General features: G+C 42.6%; 2 protein-coding genes across 2 annotated transcripts in view; both read right to left on the bottom strand.

The window, feature by feature from the left end:
- Positions 1–413: 413 nt before the first annotated feature.
- rassf10a (Ras association domain family member 10a) lies at positions 414–3,913 on the bottom strand. The gene has a single exon (XM_026366526.1). It carries the CDS (start codon positions 3,524–3,526, stop codon positions 2,096–2,098), a length of 1,431 nt encoding a protein of 476 aa, XP_026222311.1. The 5' UTR covers positions 3,527–3,913; the 3' UTR covers positions 414–2,095.
- A 2,811-nt stretch (positions 3,914–6,724) lies between these two features.
- tead1a (TEA domain family member 1a) overlaps positions 6,725–24,548 on the bottom strand; it is a 35,457-nt gene continuing 17,633 nt past the window's right edge. The window contains exons 3-12 of the mRNA XM_026365755.1: positions 23,163–23,227; positions 21,320–21,382; positions 17,754–17,885; positions 17,533–17,582; positions 16,581–16,642; positions 15,107–15,234; positions 13,976–14,149; positions 11,948–12,088; positions 11,635–11,787; positions 6,725–11,475 (exon numbers count right to left, since the gene is read on the bottom strand). Of these exons, the coding sequence (XP_026221540.1) occupies positions 11,362–11,475; positions 11,635–11,787; positions 11,948–12,088; positions 13,976–14,149; positions 15,107–15,234; positions 16,581–16,642; positions 17,533–17,582; positions 17,754–17,885; positions 21,320–21,382; positions 23,163–23,227 (1,082 nt within the window). The 3' untranslated portion in view covers positions 6,725–11,361. The remainder of the gene's footprint in view (positions 11,476–11,634; positions 11,788–11,947; positions 12,089–13,975; positions 14,150–15,106; positions 15,235–16,580; positions 16,643–17,532; positions 17,583–17,753; positions 17,886–21,319; positions 21,383–23,162; positions 23,228–24,548) is intronic.

Below are 24,548 nucleotides of genomic sequence, written 5' to 3'. Positions count from 1 at the left end.
GTTGGTTGAAACTTGGGTGAACCGACTCTCTGAGGAGGAACATGTGGAGGTATGTGTTACTAAGAGGTAACTTGAGCTGCTCTGTACATTCAGGTTTCATCCTGTCATAATTAATGCAGGAGCTCATAGAAGAGTGATCAGGAAGCAGCAGTTAAACACAGCTATGTGTCGGCTGAACATATACAACAACGCTTATATTCTCACACACACCTTTCACTGTTAGGCCTTCACAGCCTAGAGGTACGCTAACTATCCTCCCATGCAGAGACCATACATCAAAACCCAAACTTGTGTGTGTGCGTGTGTGTGTGTGGAGTGTTGAGCCGAGAGGATGAGGGGGTTTTCTAAAAATGAGATGTGAAATGCTCTCAGGCATGTCAGTCACACTGAATAAAGCCACGCCACGAGCCACATATCTTTTCCTGTTTATTTCAACACTAACAGTCGTGTGTGATATTGTGCTGACTGGCGTCACGGTGCAGTTTTCTTGCTGTGGCGTCAGAGTTGCTAATCTAGAGCTGCTCTATCTAGAAAAAGCTCGCTCGATGTCACAGACTGAGCAGCTCAAACTATCCGTGGTCAAGCGGAACAAGTGAGCTACACACAGGTCGTTTCGGTATTTGGACACAGCTACATCTCATCATTTTACAGTTAGACACTCAGACATGTACGAGCTGACAAAAACACAGAGTGAGTCCTTTATATGAGAGCAGTAACTGCTGCACATGGAAGACACAACTTAAACTGCTGTACAGCAATTATTTCCAGCATGTTAAGAGTGACCCGGGGCTTCACAGAGTGTTCAGAGGTGTGAGGACTGTGGGATTCACTAAATGAGGCCGTTTCTCCCCAAAGCACCTCGAAATCCAACATTTAAGGTGTTAGAGCCCACGAATGGTCCAAAAACGTCACAGTGCAAACACTGCAAAGACTTAGACAGCATGTGGAAAGCCAAGGAGACAAACAACACGTGAACGCCACATGTGTGGACTCCCTGGGTTTCCATAGATTGTCTGAATTTGAACTGTACTACACTGTGTTCACTCTTATCTGTGCTCCTCTATCAGAGCAAACTGTATCCTAACGTAAACCCTGATAGGGTTTCTCGTTGATCCACATTGCTCATTGCTGAGTAAGATGCTTTTAAAGGGCAACATGCCAAAAAAACCCAATTTAAAGGGACAGTCCGTCAATTCTGAATAAGAAATATTAAAACTGACTTTTCACTCAGTGCTGGAAATATTTGCTTTTTGCAGAGAGTTAAATGAGAAGTGTGAAACCACTGTCCCTTCAGGTCATGTCTATGTGCATACATGTACATTTTTTATACTTTAATCTTCTCATCTGTCAGGAACAAAACAAAAAAACGTTATGAACCATTGCTTTCACACACAACAGTGAAACATCCACTGAGGGACAGAAAGGTTTTAAATCCAGCCTGTGCACGCTGACCAAGACAGGAAACAGAAGATCCAGACCCATGCAGCTCTAAAACGTGACATTTGTGCTTACGAGACAAACATTACATGTACACTGAGGACGATATCAAGTCATCTGTCAGCACTGGTTTCCAAACTCGGATGTGACTGAGCTGATCTGGACAGTAATGCTGCTTTGCTGTGATTTCTATAAATGCCGTCTTATTTTGAAGAGGCTGCAGTGAGCTGCTCCCACTCTGGCCGTGCATTAAGCAGCACGGGTCCAGAGACCTGGACGAAAGCAAAGCTGCTGTTAACTGTAAACCTGGGAGCTCGTTTCCTAAAGTTAGTCTGAACACTACAGGTTATAGGCGGCTTCTTATAATACTAATTCTCCTAATAAGTGGTACTTTGTTGACTATTCCCATGGAGGTCAGAGGTCAGCTACAGAGCAGCACAGCCTATCAAACCTCTAAACATGCCCCCCCCCCCCCCCCCCCCTAGCTTATTGTGCAATGTCTACATGTAGGAATTATTGCTATAGAACGACAGTGTCAGTACTGAGGTGCATTTGGAGTAGAGCTCGTCTCCCAGTGTCTCCGACAGCGACTCCTCTGCTCCTGAGTTTGTGGCTTTCAATTGCATAAAAGTTCAACACGCTTCCAACCAGACTGAGTCTACACCAGGGACTCACACACAGGTAGGTTGTCGGAGTCCTGGCTGTGCATGGAACTCAGGCCTGTGTCCGAGTCCTCGTCGTTCGTGTTGCAGGACTTGGACAGACCTCTGGCCTGCTCCACCCAGCCGCTGCTCTTCTCTGATGGTGCGGGCTCAGCCTCGGTGCTCTCTGCACCCGCGTCTCCCTCAGCATCATCAGTCAGTGTCTCGTTCACCTGCTCTATGTCCATAGTCTCGACTTTGGCCAGCAGGTCCAGGAGTTCACTTTCCTTGGTCTCCCAGAGTGCCAGACTCAGGTCCAAGTCCCCCCTTATGGCATCCAGGTCTGTCTTCAGCCTCAGGCCAATGTACAGACTGGTGTCCAGCTGGGTTTTGATCCTCTCCTCCTCCAGAACCAGCTCGTTCTCAGACAGACTCTCCACATCTGGTTCTTCCGGTGCAGCAGCGGACACGTGGAGGCTCACCTCGTCCCCGACACTGTCCGTGTCCTTGTCCTCCACGTCCGCTGCTTTGTCCCCCCGCCTCCGCTTCATCCATCGCCTGTTGAGCTCCTCCTGGATCTCTCCGGTGATGCTCTCCACCAGCGCTTCGCGCTCCGTCAGCTCCTCCTGCAGTCGCACCACCTCCTCGCACCGGCGCGCGTACTCCTCGAACTGTGCCAGCGCCTCCGCCGTGCACCGCGCGTCCGGCCGCTCCGCGTTGCGCTTGCAGTCCTCTGAGGACGTGTCCACCATGTATGTGTCCTGCACATAGTTCACCCCGTGTCTCTTGATGCGGTCGAAGTGCACTTTGGCCTCGTAGCGCTCGATCTCTCGGTCCAGTTCCGTGATCCTCTGGATCTGCTGGCGGATGGTGTGGTCCTGGGAGATCACCAGGTGAACCAGCGTCTCCATCTTCTCCACGGAGCTCTTGTCCTTAGAGACGGTCTGCTCTTTCTTTTTGTTCATCTTGTCCAGCTTCCTGAAAGCCTTTCGGACTATGCGTCTCTGTTTCTCCTGGGACAGGTTGGCGGCGGCGGCCGCGGCGGTCCAGCACGTCCTGGCGGTGCCCTTTAGGACCCCGCCCGGACCGCTGCTCTCCCGGCTCTGGACCACCCGGGCCTCGGCGCTGCGGGGCCCGTTGTTGGGCAGAGAAGCCTCGTTTTTAACCAGGACGAAGCGGACGTTCTCCTGCTCGTCTCCCCACGCGCTCCACAGCCGCAGGATCTTAGTCTTGTTGGGTAAAATCCTCTCGAAGCCCCTCCATTTTTCCACCACGCAGTAGGACTGGGGGGAGCCGGACAGCATCGCGGCCGAGGCCCCCTGGCGCAGGTTCTGGTCGTCCAGCAGAACTTGGACCACGTCGGCGCAGGTGGTTCGCTTCGTGAGCCCAGAGACGAGCTTCTCCTCCCGGCACACCCACACCGAGATCTTCCCCTCCTCCGGCTCCATCTCCGGTGAAACTCCGACAGAAAAAGTTCCTTCAGTGAATTCTCTGAGTCAGTCAGATTTAATCTCAGAAGATAAAACAGAAGAAAACATTGTTGAATTCAGTTTTTAGTCTAATTTAAACAGGATGAGCAGAGGAAAGAGGAACAACACGTGAATCCAGAAACAACTCGCTCTGCCTCTGTTCCCGTCCGCAGAACGAGCTCAGTAGTCCGGGTTAGGCCGTGAAAAACCATCAGGCTTGTCCTCAGATGAATTACATCCTTTCACATTTCCCCTGCGGTGTGTTCCCGGGCTGCATGCCGGGACCTCATCCCTCTCTCCCCGGCAGATTGATCTCAGCCTTGCGCGCAGAGGAGAGGAGGAGAGGTGCGTCCTTGTGCCAGGACAGGCTGCTCTGATGTGTGTGGGACGAACCAGGAGGGAGCAGTAACGGCTGGGACACGCCTCCCTGCCTCTGTCCCTCTCTCTCTCTCGGTCTGTGACACACACACACACACACACACACACACACACACACACACACACACACTCTCTCTCTCTCAGGAGTTTGTTGACTTTGAGCTGGAAGATAAAACTGCTCCCTGCTAACTGCTTTTAACTGTGAATATTTATTTACTCTGCTCCTGTGTGATCAGAGTCTCTCACAGTGTCAGTCACAGTTATCACAGCTGATCAAATCCACTGCATCTGCATGGATCCATGTCTGAACATATTCATGCTATAACTAAGAACATGAACAAGTAGGCAACACAAATACAAAACTCATTTCAGAAAACCTTTATTCACACCATCTGATTCATAAAGAGTAAAGAGCTTTTCCTTTATATTCAGCACTAAACTATTGTTTGTGTGCTGACGTCTTACAACATACACACACGACAGCATCTACTTTTTACTCTTTGTGCCATCTTAGGTCTATAGTGATGACATCATCGCGGCTCTTCTCTGATTGGTCACACTGCCAGTGTCTCCTACAGGTTAGTACACTATCACCAGTCATACTAATTATTATTCTATGACCTCGTTGTCCTCGCAGCAGTTAGTTTCTAACTCCACTGGTTTAGAAACATCTTAGTGTTTTGACATTTTCCCGCTTTATGTCTCATATCTGACAAACTCTCAGAGCCCTCAGATGTTAATCTCCTGGTTGTCATATTTCCCCAGAATTAACCCGATTGGTTGCAGCAGTGCTGCAGTCTGCAAGTGTTAGTGTTTCTTTTTATAATCCCCCCCCTACACCAAAGAGAACTAATGAGTCCAGGTTACAAGCCAAGAAGAAGCAGCACAGACTGAAGCTAAAAACACAAGTGAAGCTCTTACTCAGCAGTGTTACGCTGCAGTGTGCATTGTTATTCAGTTTCATCTTCATAATCCCCCCACGAACGATTTAGAGCTCAGCTGGATTGAGCATAAAGCGGAAGGAAATCCATCTATTACACCCTGCAGAGTTCTCATACAGTGTCTGGCCTCCTAATCTGCTCTCTCAACTCTTTCAGGGCAGAATATGGTTGATAAAACTCATAAAGGGGTTTATCTCTATTAAGACTGTGTGTGTGTGTGTGTGTGTGTGTGTGTTTATCCCCTCCAGCCGCCATTAGTGTGTCTGTGTAGTGCGACCTCAGCTCAGAGGGATGCATCAGGCCACGTTTGTTGGTGAAATAACTGCTTAGAAAAACCATGTGGGGACGTGAACACACAGTGATGAGCGCGTGTCAGTGCACATACGGAATTACTCACAGGAGCGTGTGCGCACACATCCAGAGCATTAGATCTGGATAAAGAGGACTGTCACTGCTCCGTCTGGGAGTGGGAGATAACCCCGAATGTTTTTCTTAACTTTTATCTCATTTCCTGTGAGGTCATCATGTCGTGCCCGACCTGCAGACTGATTACTGACAGGAACTAACCACAGGGTCTGCTGTCCATTCAAAATATAGTCTTCTAGATCAGCCTAATTAGATTGTGTGTGTGTGTGTGTGTGTGTGTGTGTGTGTGTGTGTGTGTGTGTGTGTGTGTTTGTGTGTGTGTGTGTGTGTGTGTTTGTGTGTGTGTGTGTGTGTGTGTGTGTGTGTGTGTGTGTGTGTGTGTGTGTGTGTGTGTCTGATAAATAAAACTCTAATTAGTGAAGGAATAATTATACATTTTCTGCTCACACCATGTTCGAGCTTGCTCTGATTCTCATTAAATAATGATAATTAACTTAATAATCATTTCATAAGAGTGAATATGAATTCTGTCAAGATAAGCATACGCATGAAGGAGATGTTTTCATTTTAAATAAATAGAGCTGTGATGGAGCTTCAGACTGAATTCTTTGGGTATAGCTCCCTCTGGTGTTCATTAAAGATACTACACATTTTCCAGTTCTCTGGGTGGATTCTTAACTAATGATCCTGCAGGTGTTTTTTGCATTTGCTTTGTTACAGGCATAAAAAACGACTTTCTCACCTTTGTTCTCAGATTAGCTGAAAAGTAAAACCAACAATAGCCACCTCATACAGTATGTATGCTGACTGTTTACACACTTGAAAAAAATGATTGCTAATAATTTTATACCTTTTTATTGTAATGCTCCTGTCACACTGTTGACCGTGGTTGTCATTTGTTTCTACTGTATTGAGTTATATTATCAGATCTTTGCTGAATGTTCTGCTTGGTCTGCCATATTTCTAATCTGAAAAAAGTCTTTATGGATTCTTAGTTTATCAGATGAGATCTAAAGGCCTTTGTGCAGCAAATGCACTTACTATTATTCTAATGTTAGATCTAAGCCATGTTAAAGCAAGGTCCTGTGGTGAGAGTCAACAGTATGTTTGTGACACCAGCCTCATGATTCTCAATACACAGATTTTCACTGCATTTCTTGTTACATCTACACAATATTCAAATGTAGAAGTTTATTTAGTTGTAAATTTCATTACAAGTGATGAATCTCAGAGACTGGGAGGTTAAAAAGGCTTACATGGATTCTCTAAATACCTATAGTATTCTGTACCACAGGTCTCAAGCAAAATATCTGAGCCAAATGTCAGAATCCTTTAAAGTGAATGTTTTCATATTTCATATTTCCAACAATCACATGTCGCTTTACTACTACAATTAGCATGAAAGAAAAACAATACAGAATAATTTTGATCCAATGTGGTGGAAGGTTCGATGTGGACTAATGAATAAAGACAAAACCCCAGAGCACAGTTTGGAACGGACCATTTATTTAAACTGAATAGCATATGCGTACAAAGTCTCTACAAAGCTAGAAAATATCTAACATACTTTTAGCCATGAGGGGGAAAAAAAGTTACAAAGCAAAGATCAGACCCTGTGCAGCACCAATAGACACGCTTTACTAGCTTCTGGATTTTTCCTAAATGTACTCTCTTCTTCACAAAATAGGATAAACATTAGAATATCAAAGATATACACAACATCTGTAATAAAGGTTATTGTCACTTTTATACAAAGCACCTTATCAAAAACCCTCAGCGCGCATGCAGCTGTGCTGCACGTGCGCCGGGGCGAAAAGATTCAAGGCCATTTTGGATTTGATTACAGACAGGGCTTCTGTGCCGCATGTGAAAAGACGATAAAACATCCAACTCGCACAAAGAGACGACTTCAACAGCACAGACAGCAATGATTCACAAACTCAACAGATCACTGAAACCTTTCCAACGGCCTTTAGGCACCGTGTGTCCACTGCTTTTTGTGCAACTTTATCGGTGTGAGCACATTTTGTAGTAGATTTTGAATCAAAAGACATTTACACTAAAGCCCCGCAGCTGTGTTTGACACACATTTAGGGCATTTTAATAAATCACAGTTTCCAGTGGCCTCCTCAGACAGGGCGCCCTCAGTCTGCCAACCAAGATGATAAGAGGTGTCCACATGTGAGGGAAATGGTCCAATCGAAAACGTCTTTAAAGACTCATGTGTACACCAGGTTTTATTTTTTTACATGTAAATCTGATTTTCATTGGGATTCACTTATCTCTGTGTACTGGTTTTACTGGCATCTGTCCAGTTTTCAGATGATCATCATTTTCCTTTAGAGCTTGTTTTTTTTCCAGAAGCCTGGAAATTACACTAGCTTGGTATAAATGAGCTGTCCTCTGTTTTTCACGTCACACTCACACTGTGACCGTCTTTGGTAGGCAGGTGGTAGATAATGTTCAGAACAGAGGGTCGTTATTGCAAATTCAGCCCCTGAAACTGTGCGTTACATTATCATGTACACGTTACATGGTGGTGTTCTGGTGTGAGGGCAGAACAAACTACTGTGGTGTGAGACGTAGCTCTGGGGAAGCTGGGGGAATTCGAAAGCAGTTTTCCTGGAAACGTGACTAAGCAGACAGAGTGTTGGTGGGTGACAGGTGGCTGTAATCCTGAGAGACACCCACAGGAGGCAGAGTCAAACTAAAATAAGAGGTTTGGACAATGACAAATCCTCTGAGTCAGATTTGAGTCATTACTCATTAAGACTAAATATTCACTAGCTGATGAGTTGGCTTCTTTCCTATTATGTAAAAGTTGCCCCACACTGGGTCTACTGGACACCACATAGCATCCCAGTTGCTCACACTGGGAACAGTGAGTCATCAAACTTTGCTGATCAGTGTCCAGGACTCCTCAGGAGGAATTCATTAATATAACACATGAAAATCTCAGGGCCTCATTCATTAATATGCAAATAGATCGACCTTCATTTCAGTCTCTGTGGATAAAGACCTCCAGGTGAAAAAATGGTAATTTAACAAGGGCTGGAATTATTTTCAGGAATCCACAGGCAGGAAGCAGCATAAAGGCTGGAAAGAGGGGAGGAAAGTAAAATTAACACCTCACTGCCTCTACGTTTGTTTAATTGGTAAACAACCAGAAAAGCAAAAAGGCAGAGGTTCTATTGGCTCATTTATCAGCTGATTTCCAATAACTTGAACAGATGCTGCAGTGGACTGTCCACTGACTGACAGGTAACTTCATTAGTAAGCTTTAGAGGTGCTGGTAAGATGTTGTTACCTTCACACTGAGCCAGGTTCTCTGTTGCCCTATTTCCACTTTCATCTCCACTCAAAGAACGACTTCATTGAAGCTGCGGTTCTACTCTCTGCTCTAGATCTAATATTGTGGCTTCAACGTCCCTCCTGCTTCCAGGTGACGATGGGAGATAAAGATGTTGAGTTTTTCAGCTTTAGGATATGAGATATTTGAAAAAGGGAAGGCAGAGGGAAGTTTAACACCATTTATATACATGTGCTCCTCAAACAGAACCATAGGAAACAAGCTGAAAATCAGTGAAGTGGCCCTTTAAAGTTGCTATGCTTACCATCCACTGACTGTAGCTTTAGACTGTATTTACCATTAGTATCTACATCTAGTTCTTGGCAGTGAATCCCTGTACCCCACGACTTGTTCCTATCAACAACAACATGTAGTCGTGTGGTAGGAACAAGTATGAACAGCTGCATTTAATGAATGAGGCTCCGCTGTGTGCCGCCTGTTTCAACATGAACCCGTCGCACATACATTGCAAATACATGTAAATCCTGCAATTAGATACAAAGTAGACACAGGAATGTATCTCACTGACATCATGAGGGAAATCAAACCCGGATTCTTTCGGATGGTCCAGTGCTGACTGTGTACACATTACAACAAGAAACACTCATTAAATATGGAATTTGGATAATTAGCCCTCAGACACAGAAACCTGGAGCATGTGTAAGCTAATTATGTGTTTGTTACACTCACTCAAATGCCTTTCTGCAAAGCGTCTACAGCAACAAGTCATCAGGACTCCTATTGTAGCTACATCTGTTTCCAACCAAAGGCACTTCATGCTGCTGAGCATGACATGGTGGGAAACCGCCAGTCGACGCCTGCTACAGTACACTTCAAATGTTTTTGGTTTCTGTTTTATAATGACTCCTATTCTGACAACATGTTGTAGAAGTGGAAAAGAAAAACAGCCCTGGACTGATTAAAGGGAACTGTGTCTTCAACCATCTAACGGACTCTGTAGAGTTCAAACGAGCACGGACACGGAAACCTCTCGCTCTGACAAACAGGTGCCGAAGGCTTGTGCTCTGGGTAATTTTCAATTTATAATATCATTTCAGGTTTGACCAAGTTTGTCAGCATGGACACGTTAAAGCTCAAGTTAGCTGGTATAAGAATACTGAACTCATTTCATTTGCAACGAGATCTGAAAAACAGGTCATATGCTTCTTTGAACTGTATGTTTCCTTCCATTGAACACCATGAATGACGTATAGTTTATATAGTTTAAGATTCACAGTGCTTCCCATTGGACTGGCCACAACACAGTGCCGCAGGAATGAGTCTGTCTCTGAGTTAACATTTAAGCACTTCTGGTTCCCTCGTCCTGAAGTCAGTGGGTCTTTAGTGGTGGTGACTGAGGTGTCACAGAGCTTATTTTCTGCAGTAATCCAAAACCTGGTAGAACAATCCAGTATTTGTTGGGGGAGCCGGGGGGACACTAACTTCCTGGTTGGACTATAAAAAACATCTTCCCTACGGCACTCTGTAGATGTGCAGTTATAATCCTCAAGACTTCCATCAAATCACAACAAGTCTTTGATGCTCTCATGGAGCTGGTTTCAGATAAGACACACAGTTACATCCAGTAAAGACCTCTCTGTATGATATTCAAGCTGCCTCACAGAAAGTCCAGCATTACTGTTTGTTTCTCTGTGATACCAGACAAACAAACGTCCCGCTAATGCTAAACACGGAGGTGCTTTTATTGTGAAAAGGTCGCAGGAAACACCATCCAAACACAGAAGCCTTGAGGATTATATCTTCCACGTGGTCTTAATTTATTTCTATGTAGCAGAAGAATCACACGTTGCACAAAAAGGTACCTGAATGATTCAGTTTCACTTATAGGTTCTTATTAACATACTTTTTAGATAGTGTTCCTGGAATTAAAATATAGTCTATATGCTACTATCAATAAACCATTTCCCAAAGTTTAGAAGCTAGTCTTTTTTTTTTTTTTTAAAGAAAACATACAAAAAGGTAAAAGTGTGATTTCTTTTCTTTGGGACAAACCTCTTATTTTGTGCAAGAATGCAGCTCACACAATTCTGCGGTGGCTATCTGTACAAATCCGCCTCTATACTGTACTATATGATAATGCAGTAGTGTTATTTCCTTCTCTGGTTATTGATGATACACAGGGTCTGACCACCAGTGTCTGCCAGTTTCATGGCAGATAACACACACACACTTACAGTATGTCACAGGGAGAGAAAACAGTGAGATCCTTTTTCTTTCTTTCTTTTTACTCTCTCTGGGTTGAGTTTCCCAAAAGCATATGACAGAGATATTACTTTCATCCCCAACATGTGAACAGAAATACAAATTTACTGGGAGTAAAGTGGGGAAGAAACCAATTAGCAGGAGACATGACATCTCCTGGTGATATCGGAGTCAGGATGTTCTTGAGAAGGCGCCCAGGTCGATTCTGATGTGTTTCTATGTATGGCTGCACTGCCACTGTGCTGTCTAGAGCTAATGAGCATCTGGTATTCAGCCTGGAGTCAATGTGTAGTGTTGAAATGTTCCTGTTGGGAACGACTCTGCAGCAAACTGTGTCATATCTGAGGTTAATTAAAAATTACACCATTTTTATTGTTGCGTAACGCTTGTTTTTTCTTGAGCAGCAGTGAAGATGCAGCCATTTGCTTCCTGGCTGAAAGACACTTTTGTAGAATCCAGACTTGTCACCATTATTCACCAAACAAAGGCCAGGTGTGTGTGTGTGTGTGTGTGTGCGTGTGTGTCTAAATACATATATGTAAGTGTGTGTGTGTGTGTTATTCCTTGACAAGTCGATAGATGTGGTGCTGTGCTCCGTGCTCATTGTTGGACACCTCGAACACACACGCCATACACAGCAAGGTCTCCTGAGTGTCTCTGTTGCTCACAACCTGGAAACATACACACACACACACACACAGAGAGAACAGTCAAGCTGTGAATATGCATCTAAATGAAATAAATGACTTTGCACATTACTACTAACGTGCATGTGCCCGTACACACACACACACACACACACACACACACACAGTGACTCGTGGCCTCACCAGCAGTATAGTGAAGTTCTCCAGCACACTGTTCATCATGTATTTCTCAGGCAGGTGTTTGAGCTTGTGGATGAAGTTGATCATGTATTCACACATCGGAGAGCGGCTGATTCTGTAGACAAAACGCCCGTTTTCAAACCTCGCATACTCCGTCTGAGAGAGAGGGGGACAAAGAAAGATTGGGATGTGGTAAGTGACCATTAAAGGGGAAGTCCACTGATTTTACATATCAAAATACAGAATTGTACAAATCACTAGTCTAGTCATTAATGTCCCAACCACACTGATTAAGAGAATTTCAAAGAGCACTCACCTCCACCTTCTCAACCACCTGCTTGCCGAAGGAGCAGACTTTGGTGGAGCACGTGATGGTCATGTTCTCTGAGCTCTCGTACTGGCTGGTGACACCGTAGAAGGCCGCGGGGTCATCTTGCACGTTGTAATTCAGGTCCGCCTGGCAACCACGGAGCCAAAACATAAGAATGAACTAATCATGAAAATAAATGACTACTGATTAATAGGAATGTTGGATTTAACCCAAGAAACAACATGAGAAGGGCTGCTTTATGCCAGTAACGGTAGCCAACAGTGCCCTCTGCTGTTCCAAACTGCAGTACCAAGTCTGCTGGGGAAAATAAATAAGAATAAAAAATGTATGGCCACGCAAAATAAACAACGAGACATAAATCTGGTTTCTATAAATACTAGAGGTACACATTACAAAGTACACGGCAAAAACTATTTTTCTCTGTCTCTCTCACTGAAGTTGAAACTGGGAAAATGTTTAATCACAACAGTGAACAGAACATGCTGCACCTGGATTACAGGCTGAGAGAAGAGGAGAAGGGTTTGTACTATTTGTAATGAATCATCTAAGAAGCACTGGGTGTCTCAGGGATGAGAGACACACACACACACACACATACACACACACACCATATGCTAAATCACCCACATGTACATTCATGTATGCACGCACACATCAGACTGTGCTCTATTAAAGTAGCAGATTATCAGAAACACACTCCATTGTGGTAGATCAGAGAGCTTTTTAATTAAATTCAGAGGGGGGCTCTCTACGTGACACACACACACACACACACACACACACACACACACACACAGTGTTTGTTTTCCTGCTGCGTGTACATCTCATCACTTTTACCATATACTGTACGCACTCAACAGGCTGCAGACCTCTGTCATGTCTTGCATGATCCTTCTGGCTGATAAGCTCACAGCTTCATTCAAATTCATCCTGTGCAACGCGCAACTCACTGTTTTCAAAGCCGCTTACAATAAGGGATTGTGGTAATGTACATATTAGAATAAAGTGAGTGATGTCTTTCTGCAGCCTGTTGTTGAGTTTTCCAAATCCAAAAACATAAGAGTAAATGCATAAGGAAGGGGCTAGTTAATTGCTGGGCCTACACTGCGTAAGGTTCCTGAACACCTCCCAGCTGATGACACACTGGCTACACCTTCAGTTACCTTCTTTACTTAAGCTGCACAATAAGTCTAGTGGACATGTCTTGGGACACAAAGAGAGTAACTATCGGAAAACAATATCCAGGATACTGTTTTGCATGCGTCAGGAAGCTGTTATCAATTTGTGGGACACTACTGAAACTTCCAGGAGAGTGTCTCCATTCAAAAGTCAGCCATATATAGTATTTTCATCCAACTCCTGGAAGTACTATTAGTTTTAGGAAATTAGCTAGAGCTGATATAATCTGTTAGTGACAGTTAAATAGCTGGTTAGAAGAAGAAGTCTTCATCTTCAACAATCACTGTAATTCTACAAATGGTAGCTTAAAAGGTGCAGTATATATAACAACATTCCCCAGATGCCTGATCCACTGTCTCAATAAATCAGTGTGCTGCACTGTGGTGGAAAATAATACATATGTGTTTTCTTCTGCTGATGGGATTTTTGAAAGTGCTCTGATGTAATGCAGTGCTAACAAGAAAGTGAGTTACACACTCTCTCTCTCTCTCACACACACACACACACACACACACACAAAGGGAGACAGAGCAGCACTGCAAGTCAAGAGGTGAGCAGGTGTTCAAACAAAGCAACCGTGCTTTCATCAACCCACCACCTCCATATCCCAGGTGGAAGGACAGAACACACACACCTGTACGTACAGACAAAGACGCTGAGCAAGGTACATGCTAACCCTGCTCACCGATGATGAAAATCAGTTTCAAAAACACACATAAGGAAGAAATGTGGTTAAACTTTGGGAAGTTCATTTATGAATTTCAGACGGATGCTGGTATAAGAGGGAAATACAACAAACACTCTCATGTGAACAGAAACGTTTTGTCTGCTCACCCAGAACTTGATCAGGTAGAAGGCATTCTGCGGGCCCTTGCTGAACAGGTCCTTGAGGCCTCCCTTCTTCTCGGGGAACTTGTCGTAGATCTGTCTGATGTCCACACACTCGAGCAGGGGGTCGCTGTAGCTCGGGTTGCTCTGGCTGATGTGCACAAACAGGTGCTTGTTGTACTGAGGGGAAACAAAAAGCTGAATCAAACAAGGCTGGAGGCTTTTACTAACTCCCGCAAACACAGAACAGTGCCCTCTGCTGGAACACACACATTTACAACCACAGTTGGCTTGGTAACCGCTTCTGTCAATGATTTGATTAGGTCAAAGGAAGAATTAATGCCCCACCAGGTAAAACAAAGAAAAGCTTTCAACGGCATTCAACACATTTAAATGTGTGAGGCTTCACAGTGAGGCTGAAGACACACAATGTTTTTTCATTGAAAAACATAACTTAAAAAATAAAAATAAAAAGACATATCAATTAAAAATTAAAAAGAGTAGGCCTTAACAAAAAAAAGACTTTCTGGATAAGACATTAAACAACTCCATCCAGGATTCTCTTTGTGCACAAATGTAGCTTTATAATTATATTTGATTGAATCCTGTATTACCAATAATAGAGGTTTTGATTGTACAGCTTTGTAAATAAGCACAATTATTATAACTGTAGCAACATTCCCTGCACCACGTCATTTACAGTGGTGTAAATCACACGAGCAACGTGAAACCTTTTGACAACAGAGTCTATTTCAATGTCATTGAACAGTTCAAGGTTTTTTACTGTCCAAACACCAAGTAAGAAGATGAATGCCAGCAAGGTGGGAAAATGACAGCGAGTCCACAGTGTGGCAGGATGACAGATAGACTGAGCAGACTGAGAGATAGAGCTTTACAAAGGTTATTCATACTAAGAGACACACAAAAGGCTTTAACGCTGTTCTCTGCTGCGGGGTTATCTGTCAACTCTGTTTATGGGACAATGGGGAGTGCTTATTGTGGACTGCTGCTCTGTGTGTGTGTGTGTGTGTGTGTGTGTGTGTGTGTGTGTGTGTGTGTGTGTGTGTGTGTGTGTGCGCGCCCGCTGTGTGTGTGTGTCTGTCTGTGAGAGACAGAGACAGAGACAGAGATACTCACTGCTTCCTGGTCCCTCTGTGTCTCCAGGAAAGATGAAAACTCCACCAGTCGTAGTTTAGTGGTGCCGATGGAGCGACCCTGCCACGCTGGCTCTCTGTGTGTTTGGGCTGCAGCGGGAGCCTCGTAGCCTGAACGACACACATAACATATTCTGTTATCATACTATTTAATGGGGTTAGTAGTAATGCTAGCATTATTCTTCGCTGCAAATGTGTACAACTTAAGCCATTACTGGAGTCTTGTGGATAAAGCTCGACTGAAGTGAAAAGCTGTTTACAAAACTAGATGTAAAGGGGTGACAATGATAAGGACGCAGTGAAATCCCATGGGGGCTGACTCAAATCTCAGACACTCCATTTATAAGAGCTTCTCCCCTCTTGTCATTTAGCTTCATGTACTTCTGACAGCTGCCACCATCCACGCTGAATAAAATTTACAAGCAGGGACCTTTATTGAGCTGTTAACAGATCAACAATGGAGGTGACAAGTGACAGGTTGCTTTCTTCACTAACTGAAAACTAGCTTTTGTTGACCCGTACACATGACCAGATTAACCCACTTGTAAGCCTCAGGGCAAAATGAGCTTCTGTTTCTCCCTGTTTTTCCTTGTTCACCACAGCTCTGGTTTTCTGCGCCATTTTAAAATATTTTTAATCGAAATAGGCTCTAAAATCTATCTCACTGTGGACAGACTCATTCCATGCAAATACTTTGACCAGCCTGGAGCCTAGAGCTATTCCCTTCTAAAGGCTTGAGCAGTGACCAGTCGGAGATGGTCAGCTGTATTTCTGCTTAACTTGTTGCATTATTTTATTTCGGTACAGTTAGCCCGATTTCCAGAGCTACTGGAGCTAAATAACAGACAATTATGAACAAATATAAGCGATGCAGAACGAAGTCCACCCACACAGCAGAGACAGACAGCTACTGTTGCAGTGGAAGCTAACCAGCTACATGCATAGAACAAATAGGCTGTACAGATCGGGTAGGGACACAGAGAGCTCAAAGTGCACAATCACAGAGGAGGATAAGCAACATCTAACAACACTGCAGCCTCCCACCTGCTGTCTAGAGGCAAAGTGATGTTATCGATTATTTTTAACCTCCACACATGGCACTAAATCAAATTACAGCGCAAACACTGTCAGTCTGAATCTAAAATGTGCTTTTTTATAATTTAGGTAATTACATTCAACATTTGACCTTCAATTTCGGTTAACCTTGACTGTTCATAGAGTAGATTCTGTATGAAGTAAGACAACGTTTTTGATCCCAAGTACGAAAAGTCAGACTGACACCTGTTGTTCTCTTTTTGACCTCTTCACAAGACAAACTTCAAAGTGCACACTGGATACCCAGGCACCTAGACAGAGTCCAAACCCACCCCATTCAGAGCCAGTGGTCTAAATGGCAGCAGAGACGACCGCCTGGCCGCTTTACAAAAAGGAGATAATTGTACTGTGGTCTCTCTTACCTGAGACTGTGGTGGTCCCCGCTGTCTGCACCGAGTAGGCTTGCTGAGAGAACGGCTTGATACTGAAAGCAAAAAAAGACACAGTGAGGCAGGTAGGAGAGCACGAAAAAGGCCCAAAGAAGAAGAGACACAGTAGGACCAGCCACATTGTACCTGCATTTTACAAAAAGGAACTGTGTTCTGTGTCTTGTACGAACAGTAACAGGAGCATAGAGGTCAAGAGCATCTCTGAGTTCAGTAAAAGCTATACCAGCCCCATTTACTGCCATTATCATCATCACATGGTTATGGAACAGCAGCAGGCAATGAAACAAGCAGGTTTGAAGTTGTAGCACAATGATCCACATATAGGTGCTGCCCATAAGAACGGAAAGTAATGGAACACACAGAAACAGCAGGTTTTACAGTCCAAATCCGGCAGTTTTGAAACTCTGCATATAGTATTTAAACAATAAACTCATCTGATGTTTGGCTGAAGGAGGAAAGGTTGTGTGTGATCATGTGAGTCACCAAAAGTAACATTGATGGTTTCTTCACTATCAGCTGCCATTACGTTTTTGTTTATGTCAAACAGTGAGGGATATTTTTCTATCTGCTACAAACAATAAAATACAGTATGTCCCTCATACAGCCACCTGCTGCACACGTAGATGAAATGTTTTAATATATCCCAGCTTTGGAAATCCTGTTACAGTAACATTAGTCAAGGGTTAAAAGTCCTGTATCTGCCAATAGTGCATACAGACAAGGGGCAGTTCATCAAACCTCCCAAATCTCCCTTTGGAGCCACAAAAGGCTTTATACTTTATACTAACTTGTTTCCCCTCACAAATACAGCAGTAACCAAATCCCCAAAACCTGTAACACATACTTTGGTGTGTAACATCAGTGGCTAACAGCAGCCACTTTATCTATTATCTATTTAAGTCAGACCAACAGTAAGTTGACTTACTCTTCTGTGTTGGAGCTGGACTGTCCCCCAGGAATCATCCCCTGCCACAGCTGAAAATAAACACACACAATAATACACTCAACCGAAGCTTCAATGTAAGTGTGTATTGTATATGTGTGTGATTTCCTGTATGCACACCAGGAAACAAACTGAGCACAGGTGATCAACTGATTTGCTTTATTATAATTAGTGCCGCCAAGGTGTGTGTGTGTGTGTGTTACCTGTGCATTGCCGGGGAAGCTGGACCGTACTATTCCAGGCAGGAGCTTGCTGTGTATGGCTGTGGCCGAAACGATCTGAGCCGAGGACATGGTGGAGATGCTCTGCAGAGCTTTCTCCTTGGCATTCTGGTCCTGCAAGTTGACAAACCTGCATATTATCACCATCGTCATAATAATAAATATCACCATGGTAAATTACTGCTCAAGCAGAGCAGCACAGCGAGTCATGAAAAACAGGAAATTCTTTAGAATAGGAATAATTGAAATTATCTTGAGTAATGGAATCTGAAATCCTACAGAAAATATTAAGCTTGAGGGGAAAAATCATAATTGTTGTCACTCTCATTAACTGGTTGCAATCAGGGTGGTGCCTCCTGCTATTTAATGATTACACAAATTGAAGTACAGTAATTTGAGTAAACTGCAGAATATGGGGCGGCTCATTAGCCAACAGTACAACACAGTGAAAAGAAGCAGTGGCACAAATTAGGCTTAATCTGTACAGACGCCATAAAGTAAAACCTGCTGTAGAGATAATAAAATAGTGATTTAAAAACACTGTTAGAATTAGTTTTAAGTTAAACAACTGAAGTAAATATTTTACAAGAAAGAGTTTTACTTCTTTACTTAACCAATCTTAATATATATATTGCTGTAACAAGCGGATCTTTTGTTAGTGTTCACCAACATTTTTGAACAGAACAAACACATATATATCAAGTTTTAACTTGGACCATACCGCCCCCCATTTTTTCACAACCAAGTTTGATTGTGAGTCAATTAGTTTCACAACTTTTTTGAAGTAAACAACATGTTGAAATTTACAGTGAATTTAAATATTGTAGATCTACTTTAATAAATAAAATAGAATGAAACTGAATGATTCCCATCAGTTCCAGTGCTTCAGATGATGATCTTGACATTTCTCCAGGCATTCAACTGACCCACCCACCTTCTCTTCTCTATCATTGTACCTTAAACTGTATCCTGGTTACATTTTAGGAAATAGACCTCTGTGCCTGTGTACTTCAGCCGTGGTGATTTGAGTGTTTGCAAAGCAGTGAGCACAAAGCAAGCGGCAAATGGGCTTTAGGCATCACCGATACCTCTGGACAAACAGTTGCATGTAGATTGATTGACACTAAGTCTGAACTTGTGGGCTTATTTGTAACATCTGAACTCAAAGCAACATGAAACGAAGAGAACAGCTGAATGAAAGTGGAGAATCACTAATTGGCAGTTTCACTCAAGTTAATTGGCACTGAGAGAAATCTCTCCTCCTAGGGGAGGTAATAACATTATAGGAGGTAGTGGGTTGGGAATCATGCTGGATTTTCATATTAAATACCAGGAACCATATGGGTTCAACATCCTTGACATGAACTAATTTCTAACTAAGCCATGTGTTTTGGTTTTAATGGGAAATTCAACAGCAGGGAAAGATCTGACATCACTTTTAAACGAACAGGGAACGTGCTCAGCATTTTCCTTGTGTTATTAGCAGATCTATGACTTAAAGTACGCCATCAACAATCTCTCTTTTTTGATAATCATGATAATGTACATTACATTAGCTAAGGACATGTTTGGCATTAGTCTAGATTTTTCTTTATGCCAGAAAATCCTATGCATAACCTGGTAATGTCCCTTTCTTAATACTTTCCAACTATCATTAAAATATATTTTGGGTTACCTGTGTTTGTTTCTTTTGTTAAGCAAACAAAGTGGTCTATAAGTAAATAGAAAATGTATTATTGTACAGCATCAGGTCCCTTGGTAACTGGTCAGACAGGTCATAACTACATAGTTTTTCAGTGACGCTTTCTACAGGTAACATGTTAATTATTTTTTCACAGCTTCCTGGAAACTGTGGACTTTTCATATGAAATCCAGTTCTTACCAACCTGTATGGTTGTAAAGAACTGTGAGGTGCTAGTTCAACAAAGACTAAGTTATGAGAGGTTAGATTTTGATTTTGGTTTTAATTTATTATTAACTTGGATTTTTTTGATGAAGCTTTATTTTTCATTTATGCTGGACTGTTTGATTCTAGAGACATTTAACTTTTTGCACATGTAAAAATAAGTTATCACTCTCTATTTACTAGTAATTAGAAGCAGATTATATGCTTATTTCCAAACTTCTTGGCAGATGATCTGGAAATAAATCCAAATGACAACAATACGAAAAATGTGATTTGCAATGAAACAAAATAAACAATAGAGCATATTATAAAACATCATTTTACGCCATAAAATATACATATATGATGAACAAACAATAGTGTCCATGTTTTTTATAATAAAGGAACATGTCTGTTTTAAAAACAGACTGGTAGGACCAGTTCATTGTCAGTTTCAGTATTTTCATAGGATTTTCTGACAGCATAAAGAATATCACCAGCCTATTACGTGCTGCTGTTTTTCTCTGTTTATATCACAGGACGTAGAATATTTTGAGGTTTCAGACTGATAAAGTCAGCAACGTAAAAATGTAACCTTGGACTGTGGTAAACTGAAAGTGAGGAATTTATAATACCAATAATAATTAGCTGCAACTATAATTACATTTCTATAAGCTGTGAATAAATAAATAAATCACATTTAGAAAAGTCAGCACTAGGGGCCTCAGAGTATGTTATATTAGGTGTTTCCTTGCTGTTACAGAATAGTTGCATTATGTTCAGATGTCTCATGTTTAAATAACTTCAGTTATGGAGTATATGCAGTTTTCACTTGAGTAAACTGTACTTCACAGATGTTAGCGTGCTGCACGACCGACATAGATTATTACAGTGACATGATCAGTTTCTATCAACCATCTGTCATTTATTTTATGACAGCAAACATCTATTTGTCTTGTTTCCAATCAGAGTTCCGACTGCACTTCTGGGTAAACAAGTGCTCCTTTGTTGCATTAGATGAAGTTAATTACAACCAACAGTGAGGAAGAAAAAGAAAGAGGGAGAGAGGGAGGAGACATGGCGGGCAAGAGATTAATAGACTGAAAGGAGGGTGGAGAGAGTGTAAGAGGAGGGAGAAGAGAGGAACAAATGAATGTATGGATTTAAGAGGATGACGGGAAGAAGGGGGTGGAGGAGGAGACAGGAGGGGGTGAAAACCTATAGAGGCCTAATTAGACACCTAGGATACTGGAGTCAGTGTGACAGGCATCCATCCAATCACAGTGAAAAGTTACCAGGCTAGCGACAAACACTGAATTCAGATTCCTCTCACAGAGTTACTGTACATGATCCCCCTGAAGAGCTATAGAGTGTACTGAGGAGGTTCCTAATTCACTCAGGTGAAACGGTATCATTTACACAGCAGTGAATGCCATATTTCTACATTGTTTGATGACATGTCTGTGTGTTAAATACTGTGAGGTCTTCTTCATTAGTCTCTTGTTAAATGAGTTTGGGTTTGTGTATGTGCAGCTTAGTGATCATCAGTGCTAATCCTCACTGCTCAGATGCATTTATATCCAAAACACTGGAAATGTAAGACACACACCCTTCACCAGAGGGTTTCTCGCAGTAAAGACAGATTACATGCAACCCTCCTTACCTTTAGTTTCGACTGAAACTCCCGGGATTTTCTTCTGGCTAAGACCTGGATATGACTGGATACCTGCAAAAGAAGAGGTGAGATGAGGAGAGGAGAGGAGAGGAGAGGAGAGGAGAGGAGAGGAGAGGAGAGGAGAGGAGAGGAGAGGAGAGGAGAGGGCAAAAGGAAGGGGGGTTGGAGGGTTGGAAAGAGTGGAAGAAGGACCAAACAGTGAGTTTCCATGGTTATGAAAGGACTGTTGCCACAGTGGAAGGGTACACACACACACACACGCACACACACACTACTCCCCTGACAACAGTGAATAGACCCGTCTATGCACATCTTTTGAGAGAGCAAAAAGACACCTGGGAACACAGGCCAAGAACTGAGATTACACTGCGTAGAGATGGTGCCACTTTATGTGCTGTCAAAATATCCAAACATTACTATTTCAGAGCGTAAACTGAACATTTCTTCACTTGTTTTATTATTAAAACACAGCCATTGCCTATTTTTAAATTATGTCTGCTATGTATTGATTATAGAGTAATTATAGGTGGAGCCTTGGAATGAACTTCTGAACTAGCTGCTTTGCTACAGCTCTAATGGCAATAACACTGGCTGCTAACAGTATTCCTCTTAGTTACAATATATTGTTTGGTTTGACCCTTTGTAGAAGCTCATACAGCAAAAAGCTTTTTTCTATTACAGTTGATGATGCAAAAGTAAAACTTTCCATTACTTTGAAATATATGCGTATATATACTAATATATACAAATGTAAATACAAAAGACAGTAATAATAGTAACCTTTATCTATCATTTTTAACACAGGCTGAACTCCATGCAATAACATCAACAAATAGAAACTGAGGACCTCCTTTCTGACAGGACGTTGTTCGGTAAAAGAAACTGTGCATTGTTTTGGAGCAACAATAACATGGGCAACATAACAATTATCTGGGACATTACATGTACATTAGATTATATGTCACTTAATGTAGTGTCCAACCACAAAGAAATGGCAAATTTCACACTTAAACTGTACTTCTGTCTATCACAGTCATAGGTTTGTCTGATCTATGTTTGAATGATAGGAAACTGTCACTTCACCAAATGAATTAAGGCAGAAATGTTTTGCATCCCATGTCTGAAAAGGGTTTTATGTCCTGTATGTCTGTAGAGTTGTAAAATGTATATTTGATGGCATATATATACATACGACGGCTAGATAGTTAAGTGGTAAGAGGGCTTCCCTCCATGTGGGAAACTGTGGTTCAAATCCCAGCTGTATCCTACCCTACCTGCTTCCAGTGAGTTAGGGTTAGGCATACCCTGCCTTTGCCTTTTAACAAAGGCGTCTACTAAATGTAAATATACAGCCTAGTATTTTGTAGGTGAAAACCCTAATTGTAAAAATCAACTCGTCCAAACCAATTTTTAGCTTCCAAGTGGAAAACTGGCCAATCAACAATATCGACGGTGACCCCTATAGCAACAAGTGGTAACTCGTAAAAATAATTCAAAATCTTAAAAAAACAAAGCATAAAACCATAAAGATCTTGTAAAATAACATTAGCTGATCAACACTTTTTGTGGTGATTACATTCAACTGCCATTAATAGGTTTACTTTTCCGGCCTAATGTAGAAAACTGAAATATAAAAATCTTAACCCAGCTTTAACTTCTGTGTGAACACATATTTTTTCTTTGGCCAAATTTAACCATAGACCTTTACAGTTCAGCTTTTCTACTGCTATTTTCATCACTGCAGTTAGTCCCATTTTCCTCATCATACCTGTAAATGTGATCTGCTGTGATACATATTGCAGACAGTATCGTTGCACTCTCCTATTATTACCTGTTTCCTTGTCCGCGTCTTGCCTGTTCGGAGTTTGATGTATCTGGCTATGAGCTCATTTCGACCTGGAGAGAAAAGACACAGAACATACTGATGACACATTATGCATGGTTGTTTTCTCCCTAACATACGCGTGCACGTGAACACACACACACACACACACACACACACACAAAACCCTTTTTTGAACTGTCTTTCTCACAGACAATCAACAAGCAGAAATCATATGACCCTGACAAGCAACTCAGTCACTGATTTGGTGCTGTTGATCCAGTGACCCTGTGACGTGCTCTTTCACATAGTAGAGCTGTAATCACCGATACCCCTGTTGAGCCCTCCACACACACACACACACACAAAATCACACACACGCCACGGCCCTGAATACACATGACCCAACAATACAGGCATTCATTCAGATCGGCCGTCCCCTGATTAAAGGAACCAGCAGGCCAGCTGTACCCATGCTTACGTGTGTGCACGTACTCGAGCACACAGACACACACACGCTTACAATGCTGAATAATTCAAGCTATTCAATAGGGAGCACAGCAGACTCAGCATGACCTGGCTAGTATAGATTAGTGAGAGAGAGCGAGACAGAGAGAGAAAAGAAGCAGAAAACCACTGTTACATCCAGAAAAACAGTGACAGAGACGGGTGTCTGTCTGTGTGTGTGCGTGTGTGTGTGTGCATAGAAAACACAGATTAGTTAACAGATTAACAGTGCTGCATTGCACAGGCCTCTTAAGTCTGACCAGGTTCTGACATTAAAGTCAGCTAAAAATTCAATCACAGCGGTTGTTACTTTAAATATGTGTATGTCGACTGTTATTTTATTTGCTAACAAGCAAATGTGTGACTCTGAGTTTGCTTGGGTTTGTCCTCTAGTCTGTTCTCTGTTCCGACCAAGTGGAAAACCAAAGTCAGGCCAGCTGGCCAACTGATGGTCAAGATCAACACAAAGCCAAACCTCTACACACTACCCAAATGGCTCACAACAATAGCCCTAACTAACCAGCAGATGGTGTGTGCATGTGAGTGAGTGTGTACGTGTACAACCATACGACTATGTGTGCGTGTGTGTTCATATGCTGTGTGTGTGTGTGTGTGTGTGTGTTCTGACCAGTCCCACTCTCGCTGAGATAGGGAGCTTAGACTGATAAAATCTACAGCTCCCCATGCAGGTGTTTTCCTTCTAGCAGTCAAAAGCTGCCACTGACAACAGCGCACACGCAGACACACACACACACACACACGTATATGCATGCATGAGTGCCAACACTCACACACACACGCACACACACGAGTGGGTCCTGGCTGACATCTGACTCCAGAGGGGCCAGCTGGTCTTTCTAGGAGGCTTAACGGTGAATTATCATCCTT

Source organism: Anabas testudineus, chromosome 6 (assembly GCF_900324465.2).
Source record: "Anabas testudineus chromosome 6, fAnaTes1.2, whole genome shotgun sequence".
Taxonomy (NCBI): domain Eukaryota; kingdom Metazoa; phylum Chordata; class Actinopteri; order Anabantiformes; family Anabantidae; genus Anabas; species Anabas testudineus.
This window is presented reverse-complemented; position numbering and strand designations above follow the sequence as displayed.